At 42.0% G+C, this 24274-nt stretch overlaps 1 protein-coding gene across 1 annotated transcript in view; it reads right to left on the reverse strand.

The window, feature by feature from the left end:
* col5a1 (procollagen, type V, alpha 1) overlaps window positions 1-24274 on the reverse strand; it is a 103800-nt gene that overhangs the window by 20726 nt on the left and 58800 nt on the right. The window contains exons 14-39 of the mRNA XM_056290506.1: window positions 23113-23205; window positions 22852-22908; window positions 22323-22376; window positions 22015-22068; window positions 21781-21834; window positions 21552-21605; window positions 21390-21443; window positions 21023-21067; window positions 18952-19005; window positions 18217-18261; window positions 16585-16638; window positions 16358-16402; window positions 14173-14226; window positions 12945-12989; window positions 12697-12750; window positions 11604-11648; window positions 11380-11433; window positions 4864-4971; window positions 3353-3406; window positions 2904-2957; window positions 2346-2390; window positions 2082-2135; window positions 1895-1939; window positions 1747-1800; window positions 1563-1616; window positions 1397-1450 (exon numbers count right to left, since the gene is read on the reverse strand). Coding sequence (XP_056146481.1) covers window positions 1397-1450; window positions 1563-1616; window positions 1747-1800; window positions 1895-1939; window positions 2082-2135; window positions 2346-2390; window positions 2904-2957; window positions 3353-3406; window positions 4864-4971; window positions 11380-11433; window positions 11604-11648; window positions 12697-12750; window positions 12945-12989; window positions 14173-14226; window positions 16358-16402; window positions 16585-16638; window positions 18217-18261; window positions 18952-19005; window positions 21023-21067; window positions 21390-21443; window positions 21552-21605; window positions 21781-21834; window positions 22015-22068; window positions 22323-22376; window positions 22852-22908; window positions 23113-23205 — 1437 coding nt within the window. The remainder of the gene's footprint in view (window positions 1-1396; window positions 1451-1562; window positions 1617-1746; window positions 1801-1894; window positions 1940-2081; window positions 2136-2345; window positions 2391-2903; window positions 2958-3352; window positions 3407-4863; window positions 4972-11379; window positions 11434-11603; window positions 11649-12696; window positions 12751-12944; window positions 12990-14172; window positions 14227-16357; window positions 16403-16584; window positions 16639-18216; window positions 18262-18951; window positions 19006-21022; window positions 21068-21389; window positions 21444-21551; window positions 21606-21780; window positions 21835-22014; window positions 22069-22322; window positions 22377-22851; window positions 22909-23112; window positions 23206-24274) is intronic.

Raw genomic sequence — 24274 nt, forward strand, 5'->3', positions numbered from 1 at the left:
AATTAGTGCAAATTTGCCAACAGTTAGTGGTGATGTCAGCGGCCTATTCAGCGGGGTATCTACTATTTAATGGGCAGAATATTCAATGCAGGTACAGCCTCGTTTATCAAAATGTGCCTGCCGCTATATATTTTGCATAGATGGCCTTCCAGTTGATCCAAGTAGCCTACATCCAGGAACTCTGCTATACTGTAAAACTCCTGTTGGTTGCAGAGGGAGATCATCACCTTCATTTGGGAACTGTATATGATTCTGCAGTCGCCACATTAGGATGTGAAGGGGACCTTGAGTGTCATATATCAATGCATTGTCAATAGCATCAGTAGGACGCCATGGGAAGAGAACGCGTTGGCTATGGATACCTCCATCGAGGACAACACTGAGGCGAATAAACTTTTTGTGGCCAAGTTTCATTACTGCTTGGTTGGCCCCTGGCACCAACCTCTCAAGGAGACAGTGGTCAACCCTCAATGGTCAACCCTCAACCGATTCAAGACCGGCCACAGCCCCTGCTTGGCCAGTCTTCACAGGTAGGGCAGCAGCCCAAAGCACGCTGTGTGCTTGTGGAGAGGAACAAACAATGGAGCACATCGTTGAAGCTTGCCCTCTCCATAAAAGTAGGAATAGTCATCCTCCGCCCAGCTGACCAGGAGGCAACTGCTTGGCTCAAGGACTTTATATTCGCTATGTAAACAAATTACTGCTCGGCTTGCCTGACTCCTTCTGGTTTGTGGTTCCAGATCTTAGATTTCTTCCTAGAAATGTAACTTGGCAGGCGATACCATCACACAATGTTTTTTCTGTCATTGTAAAAGAAAATTACACACGCTGGGAAAAGAAATGCTCTTCTTCCTCTCAGCATCTTATGGTGCACTCTCTATCTGCACTTTGAAAGAGCAGCTCCTAAAAATGCATGCAGTGGGGCTGAAGTGGGAAAGAAAATTGCATCCACACAGTCCTCTCATTTGCACAAAACATCCACTGCATCCACGTTGCTCCTTAATGCCGAAAAAGGGTTTGCACACGGGCCAAATGTTAGCAGCTCTGGCCCAAAGATGTGCGCTTGATGAGTGCAAGATGCACATTAAACTCAGCCCAGCTTGGCTAAGTCATTGTCTATCTGGCAAAATAGCTTAACACCCCAGCAGTGGAAGGCACAATGTCAGTGAACACAAAAAAAAAGAAGAAAAAAAAAGAAAAAAAAAGTTGATGGACGCTCTAATATTGAGGGAGAACAACTAGCTTTCTTTTAGCTGTAAAGAGAAGATGAAATGCCAAATTGATACAAATTTAGTCATATCAATCTTTTCTTCTTAATATCCAATGTGAAGGGTAACAAGGCCATCGGTAACAACAGCAACAAGGTGGAGACGGCGTTGCTAAAATGACTCCTCACCTGAGGTCCGACTACACCTGGAGGGCCAGGAGGGCCAGTCTTGCCTTGGAAACCCTGCAGATGACAGCAAAGGAAGAATGAGAACTAGAAAAGCATAGGCTCTGTTGAATGAAAATTAAAGACCTTAGTAATACAATAAACTAGCAATAAAGAATAGTTTGCTTACAGTCTCTCCTCTCTGTCCAGGGTGTCCAGGCAGTCCATCTTTCCCAGCGGGACCCTAAAAATACAGACATATAAAGGTCAGAGCTTTATAGATAAGCATTTACCATTTAAGTCCCTGAACATAAAGTCCAGGAATGAGATGGGAAGCTGTAAAGTTCTCGTGTTGGATATGTGTTTGTACTTACAGGTGGCCCCTTTGGTCCAGGGAAACCTGTTGGTCCCTGAGGTCCTGGCAGACCCTGAATCAAACAAAACATTATTTCTTGTTAATACCCATTTATCTCTACCGGAAGCAGATAAAAATGTGTTACTGAAATCACAAATGACACATACCCTTTCACCGAGAGGTCCTGGAGGGCCATCACTTCCTGAGTTACCCTAAAGAGGCGAAACAAAAAAAAAAAAGCAGAAAAAGGGATAGAAAGGTTAAACCAGTAACCAGGGACAACATTTGTTGTCTATTTCACACAACAGAAGAGCACTAATGATGCAACTTAGTCAGTAGAGCACTGTGCTGTACCTTTGGTCCTGCTTTTCCTGTGGGTCCTCTTGGTCCTCTCTCTCCACGAGGTCCCTTTATAGGAGAGAAGAAGAGACATAAAATGATGAGAATAATTCAGATGATGACTACAGCTATTCCCACTTCCAGCATATTGTGACCCTCATCTAGTACTGCTGGTAATCCCCACTTGGCGTGTTAAACTTGAGGTGTCTTTCCCCATTTTTACTATGGTCAGCTCTGGTATCATGGTATATGAGCAGTGTTGTGCTGGGCAAGACTTACTGTTGGTCCCCTTTGTCCCCTTGGGCCAGATTTACCAGCCGTCCCCTATGGACATGAGAACACAAAAAAAAAATTAAAAAAAAAAAAAAATCAAATGTGTGGCATTAAGATGATATACAGATTACATCATATATGGGCATCATTTGCTAGACTTCAATCATTTGATTTAATTTGGTTTTTTTTTTCCTGTTTTATAATCAGCAGTGGCTAAAGCATTGCATTATTGGAAATTGAAATTGATTGTGTGCCCTACATCACATCTTGTAATAAATCAGCATTCAAGGCCAGCTAATGGCTGGTCTCTAAACAAAGGAAATAAAATGGTTAAATCAGCGAGTAAAATGGTGTTTTTGGTTGATGTCAGTGGTATTAAAATGAGATGTGTGAGTAAAATGATTTTTTTTTTGTTCTGGATGAAGTCTTTATTTACTGAGGACAATGCAACTTTCTCTACTGATAAATCTGGGACCAGAGCAGAAGTCCGTCTTCGACTCTGTGCCTGTGCTGAGCCAGACTACTCGGGGATGACAGTAATACTAAGAAGTCTTCCTAACGTACCCGAGTTCCCTTCTCTCCGTTGGCACCGGGGAAACCTTGGAAACCCTGAGATCCCTGTGTGAGAGAAAGAGGAAAGAAAGTCATTCCTTTGCAAAGCAGACATATCATTAATTTTACATCGCAGGGTAATTCCTTGAAAACTGCTGATTCGTCAAAGCCAACAGAAGACTGGTTGTGTAGGACAGCGGCGGTTGTTGGTTGTACTATAGGGGGCAAAATACTGACAGCAAAAGGCATACTTAAACCTCATCCGCTTTGATCAGGGAGTTTCAACCATGTCCACCAACTGCTTTTCTCAGCAAAAATGGGAAGTGGGACATCAAGAGTTCAAGAAAGTGGACTTCAGTTTATGAGACAAGACTTACACCCATAGCTAGAGCTGCTAATTCGTCCACTGACATTTACAGCTGTGATGGGCTATAGAAAACGGATAAGAAACGAGGACTTACTTTTGGTCCTTGTCTTCCGGGGTAACCTGGCAATCCAGGAACACCAAGTTTACCCTGTAAATGAAAAAAAAAATATCATATTTAAAATTTCAGCACAACAAGACCCTTAAGTAGCACCAATGTCCGTTGTAAGATAAAAGAAAATGGGTCCATCACTTTGTTTATAACATATGTGAATTTCCTAACATCGTTCGGTGGGCCCAGGGACCACGGCCCTGCCCGGAGCCGCGCCCGAGGAGGAAACACCGAGGGTGGTCTGACAGGATGCGGAAGCAGGGCAGGCTAAGCTAACTGCTAGCCCATGCAGACCGGTAGTTCTGACAGTCATCCTAGCTGGCATTTGTTCTCTCAGACATTATTACTATTATTATTATTATTATTATCAGTATTCATTTATTCATTTTTGTAGTTTGGAAATATGTTCTTGTAGGTTTTGGATGTGTGTTTTTGTGTTTGTATTGCACTGCTGTGGGCTGGGGGAAACAACAAAATGTGGCTGTTTCCTTCTGTTTCCTCAAAATGAATACTCTGTACTGGCATGATAAAAAAAAAAAGGTGCACCAAGCCACAGACTAAAAGACTACATCAAATATGACATGATTATGATATTGCTATAATTTTGTTCAGATTACTTTCAGCCCATGGATATTATGAGATTGAGTGTATTATGTAGACGATGATTTTGTGAGACACATAAAAACAGCTCACGTATATTTGGCTATATAAATGAAACTGACTTGACTTGACTTGACCATCCTCATGTGATTTGCAAAGTAAGGTTGCAAAAAAAAAATCAATGCTTTGTGGGCTGGAGTACAAGGAGAGTATATTACATTAGACCTAGAATCTAAATGACTAAAGGCAGCAACGTCTCATGCTTGGTCTTTTAGAGCTAGTAAATATTGCATTGTTTCATTTCAAATTTCAAATTATTATTAATGTGCTGCCTCTGATATAATATCTAAGCTGTCAGTTAATGGGCACCTTTTGCTATTCAGATGTTTACAGAATACTTTGCATAGACTACATTTCATGCATACATCCATATTAATTTTTATTGTGTAAATCTTGTAAATACATGTTTCAAGTAAATTGCGCCCTTCACCAGGAAAAACAAAAAGCTGCAGAGCACAATTAATAAGGTTGCAGGGAGACTCACAAGAACACTGTTGTTCAAGTCAAATCTTATCAAAGTGTTCATAATCCTACATGCATGTTTTGTTCAAAATAATGGTAAATTAAGGAAGTGGTCAGCATAAATAGAGCAGAACTTTATCTGTTAATAACTAGATTAAAAACGTAATCTTGTGACCAGAACTGAAACACTGAAAAATCTATTTCTAGAATCAACCAGAATTTGATTTCATTTCCTAATCAGGCCTTGTCAACCCACTACCCTGAATCAGATATTGGCACTCGGGGTTATGATTATATCATGGACAAGTTTTGTCTTTTTCCAGGGTATGTACACTTACTGTAGCATCAGTAGTGGCCAAAAGAAGACAACTTACCTTCTCACCATTAGGACCGAGGGGACCGGCATCTCCTGGGAGCCCTGAGCGACCCTTGGGCCCCTCAGGACCATCTTCTCCTCTGGGTCCTGCAGGCCCAAGCTCTCCCTGCAGAGAAGCAAGCAGCAAATATTATTGTCCTGTATCATATACCTGTGTGTGTATGTGTGTGTGTGTGCGTGTGTGTATGTATATATATATATATATATATATATATATATATATATATATATATAATTTATTTATTTTTTTAGTTTATTTGTCAGGGACAGTACAAAAATCATTGTAAGTCGTTACAATAACATGATACATAGGTTTTTCATATAGGACTCTAGCCAAGGCTAATTTGTGACCTTTGTCCTTGGTTAGGCTTTTCTATGTAAAAATGGCCATAACGTACAATAATTACCAAAAGTACATTAGTTAAATTTCGCGCATAATAAATAGTGACATTCTCATACATGTGACATGGTCATACAAAAATTACAATATTTACATCGCATCAAAATCATTTTACATGTGTTGCGTAAGTGTATGTGTGCCTGTTCCCTGATTCATGGCAATATATGTATATGTGCATAATATTTATAGGCGTGTGTCTGTGTGCATGCATGCATGCACTATTTATGAGTATGTATGTATGCTTGTCTATATGTTTCTGTTCCTCTATCTGTGTATACATGTCCATGTGCATGTGTACATGCACAACTGCATGATCAGTGATCAGTGATCGCAGCTTTGGTTTTGTTTCAGCCGGTATTTTATCTTTTCACTAAACATTTTCAGATCAGTTTGGGTTTTTATTTCTGTTGGTAGGGCATTTTAAAAATATATCGCCTTAACTGAAAAATATGAATGACCGAAAGTAGGTTTGTGCTACACTGCAGTTGCCATTTGCTGATTCCCCAGCGGGGATTCTATTGGTGTTTGTTTTTGTGACATATGGACAAAGTACAGCAGGGGAAAGACTGTTCAGACATTCAAAAATCAGTTTGATGAAAGAAAACTTAATAAAACTGTCATAAGTGAGCAACTTGTACTTTATCAAAATATACAGTGGCACCACTTAATTTGTTTTTGATGCATTATTTTCAGTGTTTGTTGGTATAGTGATGTAACGGGTTTGATAGTTGACTGTGAAGCCTGGCTCCACACAGTAACACAACAGGATAAATGTGAAAATATCATGGCATGCATGAACAGTTGAGCTGCCTTCAAGTGTACGTGATGTCTCATCATTCTAAACCAGTTCAGATTTGTCTTAACTGACTTGCATAGCTTTTTTTTTAACATAGTGTAACAGTGTACGACCATGGATGTTTAGACTCACGAGCCCTTGGCTAACGGGTGAGGCCCTTTAGTTGACTGGTTGGCGCGGTCACCCTTGGTGCGGGGAACCCAGGTTTGTTTCCCACCCTCCTCCCTGAATTCCCGCTACAATATTTGTCAAACTTGAGTTGGGAGTCCAAAATGACACCTTAATATTTAAAAGCACTGACTTCCTTTATTTCCTCATGATCTGCTTTAATTGCATGCTTATCTTTTGCTTTCCTTCTCATGGAAAAACATACAGACAAAGTCTTTTTAAGATTCAGGGTTAGATGGTTGTTTCTGGGCCATTGGCATACACTCTCTATTTCGTTTGTTAATGTCTCCGCTGCACATGGGTTTTTAGCTGATATATAAATGGTTGTGTCATCAGCGTATATTTTGTTTGTTAATGTCTCTGCTGCACATGGGTTCTTAGCTGATATATAAATGGTTGTGTCATCTGCGTACATATGACAACCAGCTCTGTTACAGCAAATTGGTAAATCCTTTATGTATAAGCTGAAAAGCAAAGACCATAAGATCGAGCATTGTGGAAAACCCATTTTGGATCGCCGGGGGATCGAATGTTTTGCATTGATTTTAATAGGTTGCTCTCTGTATTCGAGATATGATGCACACCAGCCGGTTACTTGCTCTGAAAAATCAAAGGTGCTAAGTTTGTTCAGAAGTGTGTTATGTTCCAAAGCAATGCTCCAACTACATTTCCCTTGTCTAGTGAGCTGCTGATGTTTTCAGTGAGGTAGCAGTTTGCCAGTTCTGTCAAGTACCCTGGCCTAAATCGAATTGTTTAGGATGAATAAGTTCATCGCTTTCAAGGTGGTCGACCACCATTAACTTTTTCCAGGACCATTGAGAAACATGTAAAATAGAAATTGGTCTATAATTTTCTACTTGGTCTTGTGCTACATCCTTAAAAATTGGCGTGGTGATCGCTGTTTCCCAGCTTCTGATGGAGAGGTTTATCAGATGAGTTATAGGTTTGATCAAGGCGAAGCTGTGTGTTTTGATAAGATGAGTGTCCAATCCAAACAGATCCTTTGCCTTTAAATTGCTTAATTTATTGATGATTTTACCCTCTTTCTCCCGGTCAACCTCCTTAATATATAAAGATTGCAACGAGTCTGTCATAATAACCCGGGATAATTTTGCTGGTTTAACATTTTCAGCAAGCTTCAGCAGTGGTTGAATAAAATAATTATTGAATTCATTTGCAATTTCTCTACTGTCAGTGCTAATTATTCCATTTATTTCCGGATCCATTATTGATTTTCATTGACTGGGCTTAAAATTAATAAGACTGTTTAGGTGTTTCCAGATAGAGGTGTTATTTCCCTCAGATTCCACAAACAGTTGTGTAAAGTATGTGGATTTTGCCTTGCGCAGTTCCCTAACTACCACATTTCTCAGACCGTTAAAGATGAGGAGGTCCATATGAATTTTCCTGGACAGTGACTTTTTCAGTGCAAGGTCTCTTTTTTTTCATCAACTGGCGAATATCATTATTCAGCCTGGGTAAAGAGACTCTTCTTCATTTACACTTAAATATTTGTGTATATTTCTCAATCAGTTCTGTGAGTGTTTTTATCAAAGTGTTACAGCAGTTGTCTAGATCCTTGGTTTGTAAAATGTCATTCTAATCAATCTTTTTTTCATTTGTATTCAAATAGGGGTATTTTACATTTGGGAATAATAACAATAATCATTACATTTATAAAGCACCTTTCTAGACACTCAGACTGCTTCACATTGAAGAGGGTAATGCACTTCAACCACCATCAATGTGTAGCCCCCACCTGGGTGATGCACGGCAGCCATTTTGTGCCAGAAAGCTAACCACACATCATCTTGAGGTGGAGAGGGAGGAATCATTGAGCCAATTACATGGGGGATGATTAGGTGGTCATGTTGGGAAATTGTCAGGACACTGGGGGACCCCTACTCTTTGTGATAAGTGCCATGGGATCTTTAATGACCACAGTGAGTCAGGGCCTCGGTTTAACATCTCATCCGAAGGACAGCATCTACTACAGCACAGTGTCCCCGTCACTGGGGCATTGAGATTTGCCATTTTTATTAGGACCAGAGGGAAGACTGCCCCCTATTGACCTACCAACACCACTTCCAGCAGCAACTCAGTTTTACTGGGAAGTTTTCCATCCAAGTACTAGCCAAGCCCACACCTGCTTGGCTTCCATAATTTGGCAGAGTCAGGGTACATGTTGGTACGGCTGTCGGCAAATGACGGCATTTCCTGATTTTTGTTCTTTCATTAACACTGTTTTGTTAGTTTTCTGACAGGCAGGGTCATGCTGTGGTCAGAAAGGCCTGTTACGAGTTTATACGTCCTTGTGACGGATTCGGGTCTGTTTGTGACTATCAGATCATTCATTGGTTACTCATTTGAGTGATTCTTGTTGGACCCTTCATCATTTGTTGAAAATTATGTTTTGACAATATCATCTTCAACTTTTGTTTGGAACTTTTATCTAACCGAATTACACTAAAGTCTCCAAAAAAAGAGAGATTCAGAACAAAAAAATTGTCAGTTCAAGCAATTTATCTAAGTTGTGATATAATGAGATGTCCTGTGATGGTGGATTTAAAAGGATTACAGTGCTAAAATTAATCTTGGGGGACAAAGCTAAATTTAAGGCTAAATATTCTAAAGACGTGTTCAGTTTGATTTCATTGCATTTAAAATTGTCTCTGACATAAAACAATATTCTCCCTCCCCGGCCGGATGATTTATCCTTTCTGTAGCGAGCGTAGCTGGGAACATTAATCACGCTGGTTGCAATATTGCAGTAAAGCCATAATACATAATTAAACATTATGTATCTATTGTTATTATCAGGCTAGAATATATTTTGAATTATCACACTCTCACATCAACTTGAATTATGCTATATTGTATAGTCTGCAATCCTTTTATAGTTGAGGCTTAGAGAGATGAGAAATGAGATTAAATCTTGTGAGCATTCAACTTCATAGTCATACAACAGCATAGACATAACATCATCCATCCATCCATTATTCAAGCTGCTTATCCTGATCAGGGTCATGGGATGCTGGAGCCCATCCCAGCAGTCACTGGGCAGTAGGCGGGCAGACACCCCGGACAGGCCACCAGGCCACCACAGGGCTGACACATTCACACCTGGGGACAATTTAGTACGGCCGATTCACCTGACCTGCATATCTTTGGACTGTGGGAGGAAACCGATACAGAGGACGACCCGGGACGACCCCCAAGGTTGAACAACCCCGAGGCTCGAACCCAGGAACTTCTTGCTGCGAGGCGACTGCGCTAACCACTGCGCCACCGTGCCGCCTAGACATAACATCAGTGAAAAACAAAAACCTCCTCTAGTAGATCAGACAAACATGTCTACTTGAAGAAGCTGTTGGCTGTAACAACGCTGTTAGCAGCTGTTTAGGTCCCAAAGTTGTTTGCTATCTGCCACTCAAAGCAATCCTAGGCGACAGTCTATTACATAAGTGCGCAAGTGCTGCGTAATTGTGCTCCTTTCCTTTGTTTCCTGTAGAGCCGCTAACAGGCTACATGCTAAATGACAGCGTGCACACTGGCTCTGGCAGCCAGCCGATGCTGCAGAGACCCAGTGTTGCATGGAAAGTTATTCAGTTGAAGGCTTGTGAATGCTTTCACAATTTAACCCATCCCCCCCCCCACACACACACATACACACACAGGTTTTTAAAAAGGCGTTCAGATTCCAGTCCATACTTTGTGTGTCTTTTTCAGTATATAGGGTCTTCTCAAATCGCTGCTTGCATCAGGATCCATAATGTTCCCAGAGAAAGACAGACTGCATCCCCATGTCTCTCTCCTGGGTTTGGAAGAGTTTAAAGTGACATTGATTTCTTCTCACTGTCTCCGCTCATCTATACACAGCTTGGCCGAGGAGCGAGAATCTGATGTTTGAGGTGAAGGCTGGGGCTTTTTTTTTATTTCTCACTGTAAAAGAGGGTTTCCTGAGGTCTGACAGAGCAATTCCCCCATGCAGTCTGAAGTAGGAAGTTAACTGTAAATGCACCTGTCATACTGGTATCCCTCTGTCTGAAAATCAGGGGTTTATAGGTAGGAGTAACAGACCTAATTTAGATGGATAGAGAAGAACTTGAAGGCTGCTAGTATCCCCAGTGACAAATATGTATAAACTCTCTCTCTCTCTCTCTCTCTAATAAAGCTGCAACAGAAAATTTTTGTATTTGCCCAATTAAACGACCCATGGTTGTTCTAGTAGTTTTTAAGTTCCAGTCTTTGATTGGGACAATTTAAATGGTTATTTTTGGTTCTCTTTTAAGATTTCCATTTTTATAGGCCTTTTCACATTTGTTAGATTAGCAATATGTGCTTTCCGTTTTGTTTTTCAGGTAATATTTTAACTTTTTCAATTTTGCTGTTCCAAGTGCGACCATGTCTCTCTGAAGTTTAAATTGTTTAAAAGTAGTATTATAGTTGTTAAAATGTTGATTTTGGTGTCAGCTGTTTCTTAACAGACTTACTAACACATGCAATGCATTAATATCTCAATTGGGTATTTATCATGACAGGATATAGAGTTTAAAAACCAGTGGTCATTTTGACCGCCCACGGTCGTTTTAGGTAGGAGTGACGACCATTCTGTAATGGACACGTATGCTAAGCAGTAAAGGGTCATCTCTCCTGGGGCCTAGTTCGTTTACTGTTTTAGGTTTATATTCTTAATATTTTTGCAAAGGATCTTTTAACCTGTGCTTCATTTAACTGAAACAGGAGAGCAGATGGAAAAGTCACTAGTGTCTACCCTCGGGGCGGCATGGCTCAGGAGGTGGAGCGAGTCGTCGAGTAATCGGAAGGTCGCTGGTTCGATCCCCAGCTCCGGCGGGGAGCGTGTGTCGAAGTGTCCTTGAGCAAGACACTGAACCCTTAACTGTTCCTGATGAGCATGTGGGTGCCTTGCATGGCGGCCCCCTCCATCGGTGTATGAATGTGTGGGTGAATGTGAGGCGCACACTTGGAGTGGTCGGTAGACTAGTAAAGTCTATATAAATGTAGTCCATTTAACATTTACCCCGCAGCTGAATTCCTGAGGTTTTTCCAGCAGCTCATATATGGCTGACCCATCATATTGCATCAAAATAAATAAATGAATAAATAAATAGAATAAAATAAAGTCTTACCCTGTCGCCCTTGATACCCATATCTCCCTTGAAACCGGGGAAGCCATCTTCTCCCTAGGTGCAAGAAAAGACCAAGAGAGAAAAAAGAAAGAGGATGTGATGAATGGGAATGAATTGGAGGGTACGGATGTTGAAAACAATGTCTGTGGCAATAACACAAACACAACACCGACACTAAGAGTGACACAGACAGAGGGCGACCCAACTGATCTGCACTTCTTTACCTTTTCACCCTTGTTCCCTTTGAGACCCCGAACACCGTCAGCTCCCTGAGGGACGAAGACAGAAAGATCTTATTGTCTGCTCTTATTCATTGTCTAAGGTACACACACACACACACACACATATATGTAGTATGTAGACATACACACAGATATACGGGTTATTGAGAAGAGCACGATGACTCTTCCTATATAAATATTAAACCAAGCCTGTGGACTTCGAGTCAAAGTAATGTTAGAGCATCTCGCAGAATCCAAGTCTGTTATTCTTGTCCTTATTCCAGATCCCACCGTTACATAACTAGGAGACATGTCACGGTGTCATCCTGCCTCCCTCGACAGAGAGAGAGAGAGCAAGGGAAGTAGGTCAGACATGGAGTCATCTAGGGACAGTTTGTCCGACTTAGCAAGTCTGAGTCTATTACTATGTTGACGCCACTACATATTAGTTAAAATATCCATCCATTTTCCAGGCTGCTTGTCCTAATTAGGGTCGTGGGAGGCTGGAGCCTATCCCAACATTCATTGGGCGGAAGGCGGGGAAACACCCTGGACAGGCCGCCAGTCCAACGCATCACACCTAGGGACAATTTAGTACAGCCGAGTCAGCTGACCTACATGTCTTTTTGATGGTGGGGGAAACCGGAGCACCTGGAGGAAACCCACGCAGGCACGAGAACATGCAAAACTCCACACAGACGATGGCCTGGGATGACCCCCAAGATTGGACAACCCCGGGGTTCAAACCCAGGACCTTCTTGCTGCGAGGGGACAGAGCTAACCACTGTGCCACCGTACCGCCCTAGTTAAAATACAAGCAGCACACATTCTGCAGATTAATCTCTGGCCAAAATTTTATGATTTTTTTATTTTATATCTACGGAGGCATCTGACCTACTCCTCATAGAGGACAAGTCTTTAGAGTGACAACTGTTGGCAATTTATTTGAGTATCTGTGACTTATAACCATATAGTGCAACTTGATAAAAAAAGAAAATCCAACACAATTCTTTTGTGGAGAATAATGAATTTGTTTGATTGCAATGTACCACAAGGTAATGGAAGTATGAATACACTTGGTGACTAGATAACTTACCTTCACACCCCTGGGTCCTGGATAACCAAGTGGTCCTTGAGGGCCAGCAGGGCCCTGGGGAGATAAGGATGGTGGTGAGAGTTTGCTACCAACACAAATACACACACACACACACACACACATATATATATATATATATATATATATATATATATATATATATATATATATAGTATACATACTATACATGAATGTCAAACATTTTAAGATAGAGGGAAGGACAAGAGGAAGAGAAAAAAAATACTTACCATGTGTCCCTTATCTCCAGAGGGTCCCTCCTTTCCAGGGTGACCCTATAAATTTTTAAGAGAAAAATTAATTGAATGTCCCGACAGGATAATTGCCATCATAAACATGAAACTACCCCCGGTTACACAGGGATCCAGCTGTAAACTATGGGATGACATACAAGACTGGGATGGCCCATCTGAATAATAGCCTTTGCAGTTTAATCTCATGTAAGGTTTCCCAGTAATGCATATGTTATGGAGGTGAAGAGGTGTTGGGTGCATGTGCACATGACACACATATGCATGCACACTCGCAATATAAACGGCAACACGTAAAACAAGTCGAATATGGTAATTTTCCAGTAAAAAAAAGGCCTGAAGAAAATTGAATGTGTTCTTTATGAGGGAATGTTTCTGAGAGGATTTCAGACATGAAGTAGAGGAGAGAAAAGAGGCAACAGAAGAAAGAGAGACGGTAATAAAAACAAGAGTTAAAGTAAGAGATAATGCACAAGGAAGAAGTAAAAACAGTAAAAGGAAATATTGAGGTGGATTGAAGATGGAAAAACTATTTAGGAGGGGTGGGGTTCCCCCTTTTTCTTCCCAGTTATAATTGGTCAATTACCCCACTCTTCCGAGCCATCCTGATCGCTGCTCCACCCCCTCTGCTGATCCAGGGAGGTGCTGCAGACTACCACACGCCTCCTCCGATACATGTGGAGTCACCAGCCGCTTCTTTTCACCTGACAGTGAGGAGTTTTGCCAGGGGGACATAGTGCGTGGGAGGATCACGCTATTCTCCCCAGTTCCCCCTCCCCCACGAACAGGCGCCCCGACTGTCCAGAGAAGGCGCTAGTGCAGCGACCAGGGCACAAACCCACATCCAGCTTCCCATCCGCAGACACAGCCAATTGTGTTTGTAGGGACGCCCGACCAAGCCGGAGGTAACACGGGGATTCGAACCGGCGATCCTCGTGTTGGTAGGCAACAGAATAGACCGTCACGCTACTCGAACACCCCAAATCCCATTTTTTCTTATGGCATCACCCATTTCACGTGTGTATGTCATTAGCAAATGTGTTCGTTGTGAGAGTGATGGGAGAGAACGCTGTTTGGCCCAATTTTGGACTGTAAATTTATGTCTGGATAAACTCAGTCTGTGTGTGTGTGTGGGTGTGTGAATTTTTCAACCACTATCATGCACGCATCTCCATGTATGTGTGTCTGAGTCTTGTGTGACGCTCACCGGTGGTCCGTCAGCTCCTGGCATCCCAGGCAAGCCCGGCTTTCCTGTCGGACCCTGAAAGGAAAGACAAGAAGGTAAGATGTTAGAGATACCGCAGCATCACGAAATAAGAAATCAGAAAGCAGTCTGACTGTATGTACATCATAACAACTGGTACAAAGAGAAATTGGTAAAAAAAAAAAAAAAAAGAGGAGTCCTCTTCCATTGGACATTGCTGCACAACCGATATTAATCTCCCCATCACAATTCTGACCCAGTTTCACTGAAATATGGTGATGTTATGAATACATGACCCAACTTCTCTTGATCCAGTTCGTGTGGAGATTACACACAAATCCTTGATCAATACGACAAATGAGGAATACAGCTCCCTTTGCTTTCATGATGGCCATGAAGATATTAAATATCTATAAAAACAGAATGGGTAGAGACTGTGCATTAAATAATTCAGAGGCCTTTGGTTTGCAAGTGGAAATGTATCGCAGATTTTTTTTCTGCAGTGTATTTACATATGCGATACTTATGTAATCATATATATATATATTTAGCTATGCAGCTGATACTGGTAAATATTGAATATCATTTGGCAATATCAGACTGCTTACAGAAAAAATTGATTTTTTTCTTGTTTATCTCATTTCAAATTAGACAAGCTGATATTAACAATCGAAAGCAAATATTATTTGGTGCGAGAGATGATACTCTTTTTTTATTTTTTATTTTTTTGCGAAATGCACAGAGGGCCAGTACTCATGTGTTACATGGATGATTTGTATGCAACATTTACTGGAGCACATTTTAAAATAAATTTGTTTCATTTCAACAAATAGAAAAGACTTCCAACATTTTATTCACGAATCCTTTTCCAGTGAGAGATCTACATATCCGTCCATTCAGTAATGCTAAAACAAAATTCAATATATTTCTGCAAGTGCAGCTTAGAACTGATGGAATCTGACTAACATATAAGATAACTAAAACGTTCTGTGCTATCTCCTTGGTACATTTTTGTTACTGAGTAATTTAATGCACCATTTTTGATTAGAAAATAGTGAGAGAGGACTCACAGCCACAGGTGTGTTGAAATAAAACATTATTATGCTAACATGAGTATTAGACATGTTATGAGAGTCATGAACGCTGACAAAGTTTCAGCTGGACCAACATGTTTTGATTTAAAATGTGTAATGAAGTATCAGTGTCATTTTGCAAGAGCAGTGTGCAAGAATCCTTTCTAACTTTAATGATAAGAAAACAGTGACTTGGATTTTTTATGTCATCTCATCTCATCTCATCTCATCTCATCTCATCACATCTCATCTCATCTCATCTCATCTCATCTCATCTCATCTCATCTCATCTCATCATCAGCTGCTTCTCCGAGGTCAGGTCATGGGGGCAGCAAGCCAAGTAGGACACTCCAGACATCCTTCTCCCTAGCAACACCCTCCAGCTCCTCCTGGGGGGTCCCAAGGCATTCCCAGGCAAGATTGGACATGTAGTCCCTCCAGCGAGATCTGGATCTACCCGGGGTCTCCTCCCAATTGGACGTGCCAGGAAAACATCCAAAGGAAGGCGCCCAGGAGGCATCCTAACCAGAAGCCCCAACCACCTCAACTGGCTCCTTTCGATGCGAAGGAGCAGCGGCTCTACTCTAAGCTCCCTCCGGATGTCCGAGCCCCTCACCCTGTCTCTAAGGCTAAGCCCAGACACCCTACGGAGGAAACTCATTTCTGCCGCTTGTATCCACAATCTCACCCTACTCTACCCAAAGCTCATGACCATAGGTGAGGGTTGGAATGAAGAATGATTGGTAAATTGGGAGCTTTGCCTTCCGGCTCAGCTCCCTCTTCACCAAAATGGTCCAATCCGGCTGTCAATCTCTCGCTCCATCCTACCCTCACTTGTGAACAAGACCCCGAGATACTTGAACTCCTTCACTTGAGGCAACAACTCATCCCCAACCCGAACGGAGCAATCCACCATTTTCCAGTAGAGAACCATGGCCTTAGACTTGGAGGCGCTGACTAAATTGGACTTCACCTCATAAAATAATATATATTTTTTTTCTTTTAATCTCTGCATGTTAGCTTATTAGGACAGTGTTTGTGGTGTTGCAGGAGTACATTATTCAACAGTTCATTATATTCCAGTTATTATGTAAATAGGCGTAGATATCTCTCACCTTCTCTCCAGGAGGTCCAATGGCTCCCTGGGGCCCTGGAAGACCCTGTAGGAGAGACCCAGCACACTTACTATAAGACTCGGCTTTTTGGAAGTGAAAAGTGACAAAACGGACCAAACCTTCAACCTCTTTTTGCATGCTGCTCACAATGGTAACTCAAGAAAGGGGACAATATAACTCTTAAATATTGACTCCAAAAGGAGGATATATATGATATGAATACAGACCTGGGCGCCTGGGTTGCCTTGCTGTCCTGGAGGACCTGGCTCTCCTTGTGGCCCCTGAGAAGAGAAAAAATATCGATTATAGAAATATCGTTGTAAATAGATTGATTAACTAATTCCTATTTGAATAGAATACATCCCAAATAAAGATAAAAGTATTCTGCGTTTTCATACATGGTAGATTTAAAGTAAAACATACCTTTATCTGAGAGGGCTAATGAGCTAGTGTCACTTCAATATTACCTTCTAACCAGGACCATAACTTTGAAAATATATTCCCATAGCTAATTCAGGCTTCATATAAACCATCCTCTCTCTCTCTCTCCATCTGCCCATCTGTCTGTCCGTCTCTCTGCCTGTCTGTCTCTCTCTCTCTCTATTTTTCTCCTTCTCTCTGTCTGTCTGTCTTGCTCTCTGTCTCTGACTCTCTCTGTCTGTCTGTGTGTCTGTCTGACTCTCTATCTATGTCTGTCTGTCTGTCTGTCTGTCTGTTTTTCTGTCTCTGCCTGTCTGTCTCTCGCTCTCTGTCTGTCTCTCTCTGCCTCGCTCTCTCTGTCTCTTTCTGTCTGCCCGTCTGTCTGTCTCTCTCTCAGACACACATGCATGCACACACGCACACACGCACACACACACACACACACACACACACACACACACACACACACACACACACACACACACACACACACATAAATTCTCCCACTTTAACTTTCCTAATCAGAGAAACTGCTGAACCTCCAACTCAAAATGCCTTGCTTGTCACGTAATTGACAATCAATTGTTTCCCTTTCCATGATTCTTGGAAAGAGGAGATTCCATCTCTCACTAATTGGAGCATTACTAGCACACAGACCACCCTGGCCAGGTACCCTCTCATTATGCCCACACAGCACCAGAAATGGACCTGGAATAATACTGGCCACGGTCCACTTCTCAAATGGAGCTCAATAAAATCCAGTCTACTCTTAATTAGCGCCAGAATGTACCAGTGTGTGTGTGTGTGTGTGTGTGTGCATGCACGCACGTGTGTTTGTGTGTATGTATGTGCGTGTGTGTTTTTGAGCGAGAGACAGATAGAGAGACAGAGAGAGACAGACAGACAGAGAGAGAGACAGACAGACACAGAAAGACAGAGACAGACAGACAGACAGACAGACAGACAGACAGACAGACAGACAGACAGACAGACAGACAGAGAGCGAGCGAAAGAGCGAGAGATACAGAGAGATGAAGAGAAAGAGAGACAGATGAAGAGAGAATATTTCTGTGTGTGTGTGCATGTGCGTGCGTGTATTTGTGTGTGTTTCTGAGACAGAGAGAAAGAGAGACAGACAGACAGACAGATAGAGAGAGAGACAGACAGAGAGAGAGACAGGCAGAGAGCGAGAAAGACAGACGGACAGAGAGAGACAGACAGACAGAGCGGCAGACAGAGAGAGACAGACAGAGAGCGAGAGACAGACAGACAGACAGACAGAGAGCGAGAGACAGACAGACAGACAGACAGAGAAGAGACAGACAGAGAGAGACAGATGGAGAGAGAGGGTTTGTGTGCTTAAGTGTGTGTGTGTTTACCTTCTTTTCAGTCATACATGATATTGTGTTAGATATTAAATCAATTCCAACTTTACTTACAATGTTTCCTTTGGGTCCAGGATGGCCATCCATCCCGGTAACACCCTGCAGGAGGGGAGATGAAAGCATCACTCACGAGGAGCAAATGGAGGGAAGAAAGACATAAAAGCGGTGACACGCCGGCACTGTGTCATGCTCATGTAGGGGTATATCTCATCTGTGAAGTCACAATCCCTTACTGGGAGGGAAATGTAGACACGATATCTTGGAATCTGGGATATAAAATAACACCGGGGGAGTTCGTGTATTTGCTTGTAATTCATTTGTTGTTTCGCTGTAATACTTTGTGACTGCTCTGAGCTCTTTGCTCGCTTGCAGAGTGCTGCTTTGCATTTGCTTTCTTGCTACATATGCTCCATGCAAACTGAAATTTAGTGTGGACTTTATGGGCGTTTTTTTTTTCCCCACTCCCTGCTGCAGGAAAATAAAATATTCAAAACAAGCCAGCTGATTGATGTGCATTGTCCATATACCGATATGCAAAGTACAGCAAAATTAATGTGGAGCACAAAGCAATATATACCCTGCAACATAGCTTCTTACCAAGTCATGAAGCTAAATCACACTGACGTGCTGCTGTGTGTGTGTATGTGTGAGTATTTGTTAGATATTTTGAATTTCAGATTCCTCCATGGGCGTTGTTTACTGTGTCCTGTGTGGCTTTGCTCTGCAAACAGTAAATCTATGGAAATTGTGTGAATGTATACGTGAAAAAATGAAGATGGAGGAACTCACAGGAGGTCCAGGAGGTCCTTGAGGTCCCTTTGGTCCAAGCAAACCGCGGGGCCCCTAAGGAACAGGAAAATAATAAGACTTAGACTGGTATCAAAGCCGTGGCAGAGTTAATGAATTGTAGAATTTTCAGTTTTATCTAGTTTAAAAAGCATACTTCTGGGCAGTAACTGACTTATTAAATGTCCTCGAGGGTATTCTACATGGTGGAATTAAGACAGAAGTCTAGAACTCTCCTTTTCCCACACTTCCCCTCCTCATGGCTATAAATATCAGAGATAGCTTTGGACTGCAGTGCTTTTCTTCAGATGGTTACCTAACTAGATGTCATGTCCTGAAAGTATGAAGCCAAGCCAGTATAGCATACCCTGGCGGCAAAAAGAAATCATTGCAAGTGGATTTCGAAAACTTCCTGATGATCTCTTTCTTCCCATCTTTTCCTCTCCATAAAGAATGGCCTTTCCGTGAAGGCAGGAAGATGTTATGTCAAGCCTAAAGAGAGCTGACTGAATCTCTCACCTCACACATTTCACTTTTTCAGCAACACAATACTCAAAAGCTGCATTTATATGCAGTATTATAGCGCCTGAAATCTGCTGATTAAAGCTGCAGTAGGCAATATTATTTCAATATAATTGTGGATGAAATAAATACAATTTTCCCCCTTTTTCTCCCCAATTGTATCCGGCCAAGTATCCCACTCTTCCGAGCCATCCCGGTCGCTGCTCCACCCTCTCTGCCGATTCCGGGGAGGGCTGCAGACTACCACATGCCTCCTCTGGTACATGTGGAGTCGCCAGCTGCTTCTTTTCACCTGACATTGAGGAGTTTCGCCAGGGGGACTTAGCATGTGGGAGGATCATGCTATCCACCCCAGAGGAGGCGCTAGTGCAGCGACCAGGACACATACCCACATCCGGTTTCCCACCCGCAAACATGGCCAATTGTGTCTGTAGAGACGCCTGACCAAGCTGGAGGTAACACGAAGATTTGAACTGGCGAACCCCGTGTTGGTAGTCAATGGATAGACCGCCACACTACCCGGATGCTGAAATAACTAATTTTGACCATTGCATGTTACAAACAATATTTAATTAGTGGGTTCCTTTGAAAAAAAAAAATGTGTGTCTGTGAGCGCCCGGCCCTTCATATTTAGATTTTTCTTTTTTAAACTGGACCCCGTCTGAATCAAACAAACAGTCAGGGTTAGCTAGCATGTAACTAGCCAACTTGTATGTAACTGGTCTGTACAAATTATGGTCATCCAGGTTCTACGTGTCTTGGTTCGGCGTGGCGGCGCACACACAGATGATGTGTCAACAGCAACGGTGTTGATTAAAAAAAAAAAAACTAAAAGAAGGAAGACCTTGGAGGAGAAGAGAGAGACAAAAAAGCGCTAAATAAAATGAGAGTTCAGACGAGGGTCAACATCGGAGAGGAATTTTCGAGATGGTGAGAGCTGGGGGAAGTATAAGGGGCTGAGGAGCGATGCGGAGTGATACGAGGTGCAAGGTTTTGCATTGACTTTGATTTTTGATTTTGAGATACTTTATTAATCCCTGTGGGTAAATTCATGCTCTGCATTTAACCCTTCCCAGCTGTGTAGCTAGGAGCAGTGGGCAGCCGCCGTGCAGCACCCGGGGACCAACTCCAGTTCATCTTTCCATGGCTCGGTCAGGGGCACAGACAGGAGTATTAACCCTAACTTGCATGTCTTTTTGATGGTGGGGGAAACTGGAGCACCCGGTGAAAAACCCACCGCAGACACGGGGAGAACATGCAAACTCCACAAAGAGGACGACCTGGGATGACCCCCAAGGCTGGACAACCCCGAGGTTTGAACCCAGGACCTTCTTGCTGTGAGGTGACAGCGCTAACCACTGCGCCACCGTGCCACTCAAATGGATTGTTCATGTTGCCTACTGCGGCTTTAAGTACAAGGAAACAGGAAAAAAAGTCACTGATTTCTGTGAAAAAGCCAACTTATGCTAAAATGATATACTGAGCTGTTGAGAATGGGACTTGAGTTCTCCCGGTATCACTGAAAGCCTGCATGATAATGATGTTAACTCACTGGTTCACCCGGGAGTCCCCTGGGTCCAATCTCTCCGTCATCTCCCTGGGAAAGAGATAGGAGAAGGGGTCAGACTGTGGTACTGAGAAGCACATGAATGACAATAGAGGAGAAAGTGAGGATGTAAGGGGAAGTGTGGTGCATTGAGATGGGGAGGGATGCAGAGTAGGGAGGAAAGAGGGGCTGTTAAATGGATGTGAGGGGTAATAAGAACAGAAGCAGATGTAAGGTTTGATAAGTATGTAACAAGTTATTGATAAGAGAGATGGAAGAGAAGGTGGAGGATAAGACTGAAGACTGGAAATAGGGAGCATAATTGAAATAAAGAATATTGGGTTAGAGACATTAAGAAACACTATATTCTCACTCTCTCTCCATCCTCCCCTGGGGCACCTGGGGGTCCAGAAGGTCCATTTTCACCCTACAAGAACAAAACGAAACAGCAGTGGCAAGGTCAATACACACATGTATAAATATACACACAAAGATGTATCCACACGCAACACCTTTAAAATAACCAAAAACCTACTCGGTGTCCCTTTTCGCCAGGAAGCCCAGCCAATCCATCAAAGCCTCGGTCTCCCTGATGGGCAGAAAACACAGCCATTTTGAGATCATCTAACCCAGACGTTAAACAGACGATGTCAATAAAAGTGGTGAGAGAGAATATTGTGAGCGGAATAAAATGCAATAATATAACCAAACACGGCGACTCGGAGCTGATAAAATGATAAAAATGACAGCAGTGAAGAAACTACCTTGGTTCCAGTCTGTCCTGGCATGCCTCGAGCACCATCAGCTCCAGCACGACCCTGCAAAAACAGCGAAACAAAACCATTAATAGGTAAGTCAGAAAAAGGTGGTGAATTTTACTCGTTTGTTCAGAATGGTGCTACAATTATTCAATTTCTAATTGGAATTTTAAATTGAAGTTGGATATCTAAATCTGTGGGTGCTTTTTGGGTGCAACTTAGCCATGTTAACATGCTTACCCTTCTGCCAGGCTTTCCACTGGGTCCAGGAGATCCCAGAGGTCCACGGGGTCCCTGAAACATAATATTTATGCTAAAGCCTGACACATTTATCAATTTTTCCTGCCCTTGCCATCACAAAGAGCATGTTGGAGGTAAGATCATAAACCAAGAGTTGTGTGGCATTTCTCTGATGTATTTTGAATTATGAAGAAGATAAATTGAAGGCAGACAGATTGTGAAGGAATGGATGTCTGGGCCAGAGCCCTGAAGTTGGCTGGTGAATATATATTGGCAGAGTAGCCTACTCATTTATGCACTTCTCTTACCTGAGGTCCAGCCTCACCAGACTCTCCTTTCAGTCCCGCCACACCAGGAGGACCCTGAGGAAAAAACATAAATTCACAAACGTTTCATAGACACTAGATATATTTATGAGTTGTCAAATACAATACAATAAGCCCAATAAAATATAATATATAAAATATATACATAAATAACGTATAATATATAATAATAATATTTATAATAATAATATATATCTAATAAATAATAACAATATTATAATATATAATAAAATATAAGCCCAGTGACTGCTGGGATAGGTTCCAGCATCCTACGACACGAATTCGGATAAGTGGCTTGGATAATGAATGGATGAATGAATGAATGCATGAATCAATTAACTAATGAATGAATACAAATGTTTAATTTGTAATGTTTACATACAACAAACCGATATTACCATTATGAACAGAAATCATGAAAAAAAATCAACCCTGTAACATAATAAAAAAATTAAAATTAAACAATTTCTATTGACAAGTTTTTTTCAGTGACGTGACCTGCAGTACATACCAGAGGGCCTGATCTGCCAGTCAAGCCCATCGGGCCTGTTGGGCCACGCATTGCCAGCTGAAATGGGAAAAGACACATTAGAAAAGACACAGTTCCTCCAATTATGCAATGCATACACAAGTGTGTGAGTGTGACTACATGCATGCGTGAGTGTGTTTGTGTGCACATGTTTCTGCAGTGTGACTGTGCAGATGCTTGCATAAATGAACAGCCTTTATCAGGAATATGTGCGTGAGGTTGTGTTTAGGGTTAAATTGTTACCCTGGCTTGCTGCATGATAGCTTGCATTTGAGCCTCCTGGGCAGACACAGCAGGTCCCTTCTGACCGGAGTCTCCTCCAGAGCTGAATCGAAACTATGGAGGGAACCAAGAATGACTGAGACTCATTGAGGGACAATGTTGTCAATACAGTACTCCATAAGAGGTGGCACTAGTCCAAAATAGCAATTGGATAACAGAAAAAAAAAACAAGAGACAAACGAAGAAGCTGGGTTCAACTGTCCACTAGCAATAAATCATCAAGATGAATAAATAGCTATCTTTACAGAAATATCAAGCTCTTGAGATAATTCCAGGGAATATTCAGTATCACTAACCTGCCTTGCCTACTCACAGTTAGAAGCTATTCATAACACCATCTTAATGCACACATAATATAACAAACGTAGAACTAAGAAGAGCACACTAAGAAGATTAAACTTCCAAGCAGAAAGCCTCATGTTTAGCTACTGGCACCTGGTGGTCAAGAGTGATTACTGCACTTTTTAGGGAAGCTGATGGTGTAATAGAAATGTGCTGGTGCCAGGGCATCTGGAGCTGGGTTAAATAGCCATGTCCCCGGGAGGATAAACGTTGGCTGGTTTACAGATGCAAAACAACACAACACTAAAAAACTGGGTAAAGTTTCAGCACTGCAGAAACGTCGTTACTATGGAGCAAATTACAAACATTTTACTCCTTACATCAACGACATGGCCGAGTCCAAGGTACTGCAGCTCTCACAGCAGCAACCAACACGTTTACAGTTCAGGTTTCTGCTGAGATTTTCATTGTATTGAAAACAAAAATGTTCAGTGTGTATTGAAAATCTCAATCAATCTGTTTTTTTATTTTTTATTTATTTTTTTTTGTGCAAAACGTCATTTACTCCTTTTTTTCTCTACTCTCCCTCTTAAATGCTCAGCAGTAAACTGACATTCTTTTGCATCAAGTCCTGAACAAAATGCTCTGCCAGATCCAGTTGAAGATTGCAAAGGCCTGGGGCACAAAAAAATAAATAAATAAATAACACAAACACACAATCGCTGCCTTTGGGACCCACAGCATTCTTTTCACATGAGAGTAACCCATGGGAGATTAAACCCAGTCATACTCAGAATTAAAACTGCAGAGAGAAAACATATCACCATAGGGTGAATACAAA

Source organism: Lampris incognitus, chromosome 12, assembly GCF_029633865.1.
Source record: "Lampris incognitus isolate fLamInc1 chromosome 12, fLamInc1.hap2, whole genome shotgun sequence".
NCBI classification, from domain to species: domain Eukaryota; kingdom Metazoa; phylum Chordata; class Actinopteri; order Lampriformes; family Lampridae; genus Lampris; species Lampris incognitus.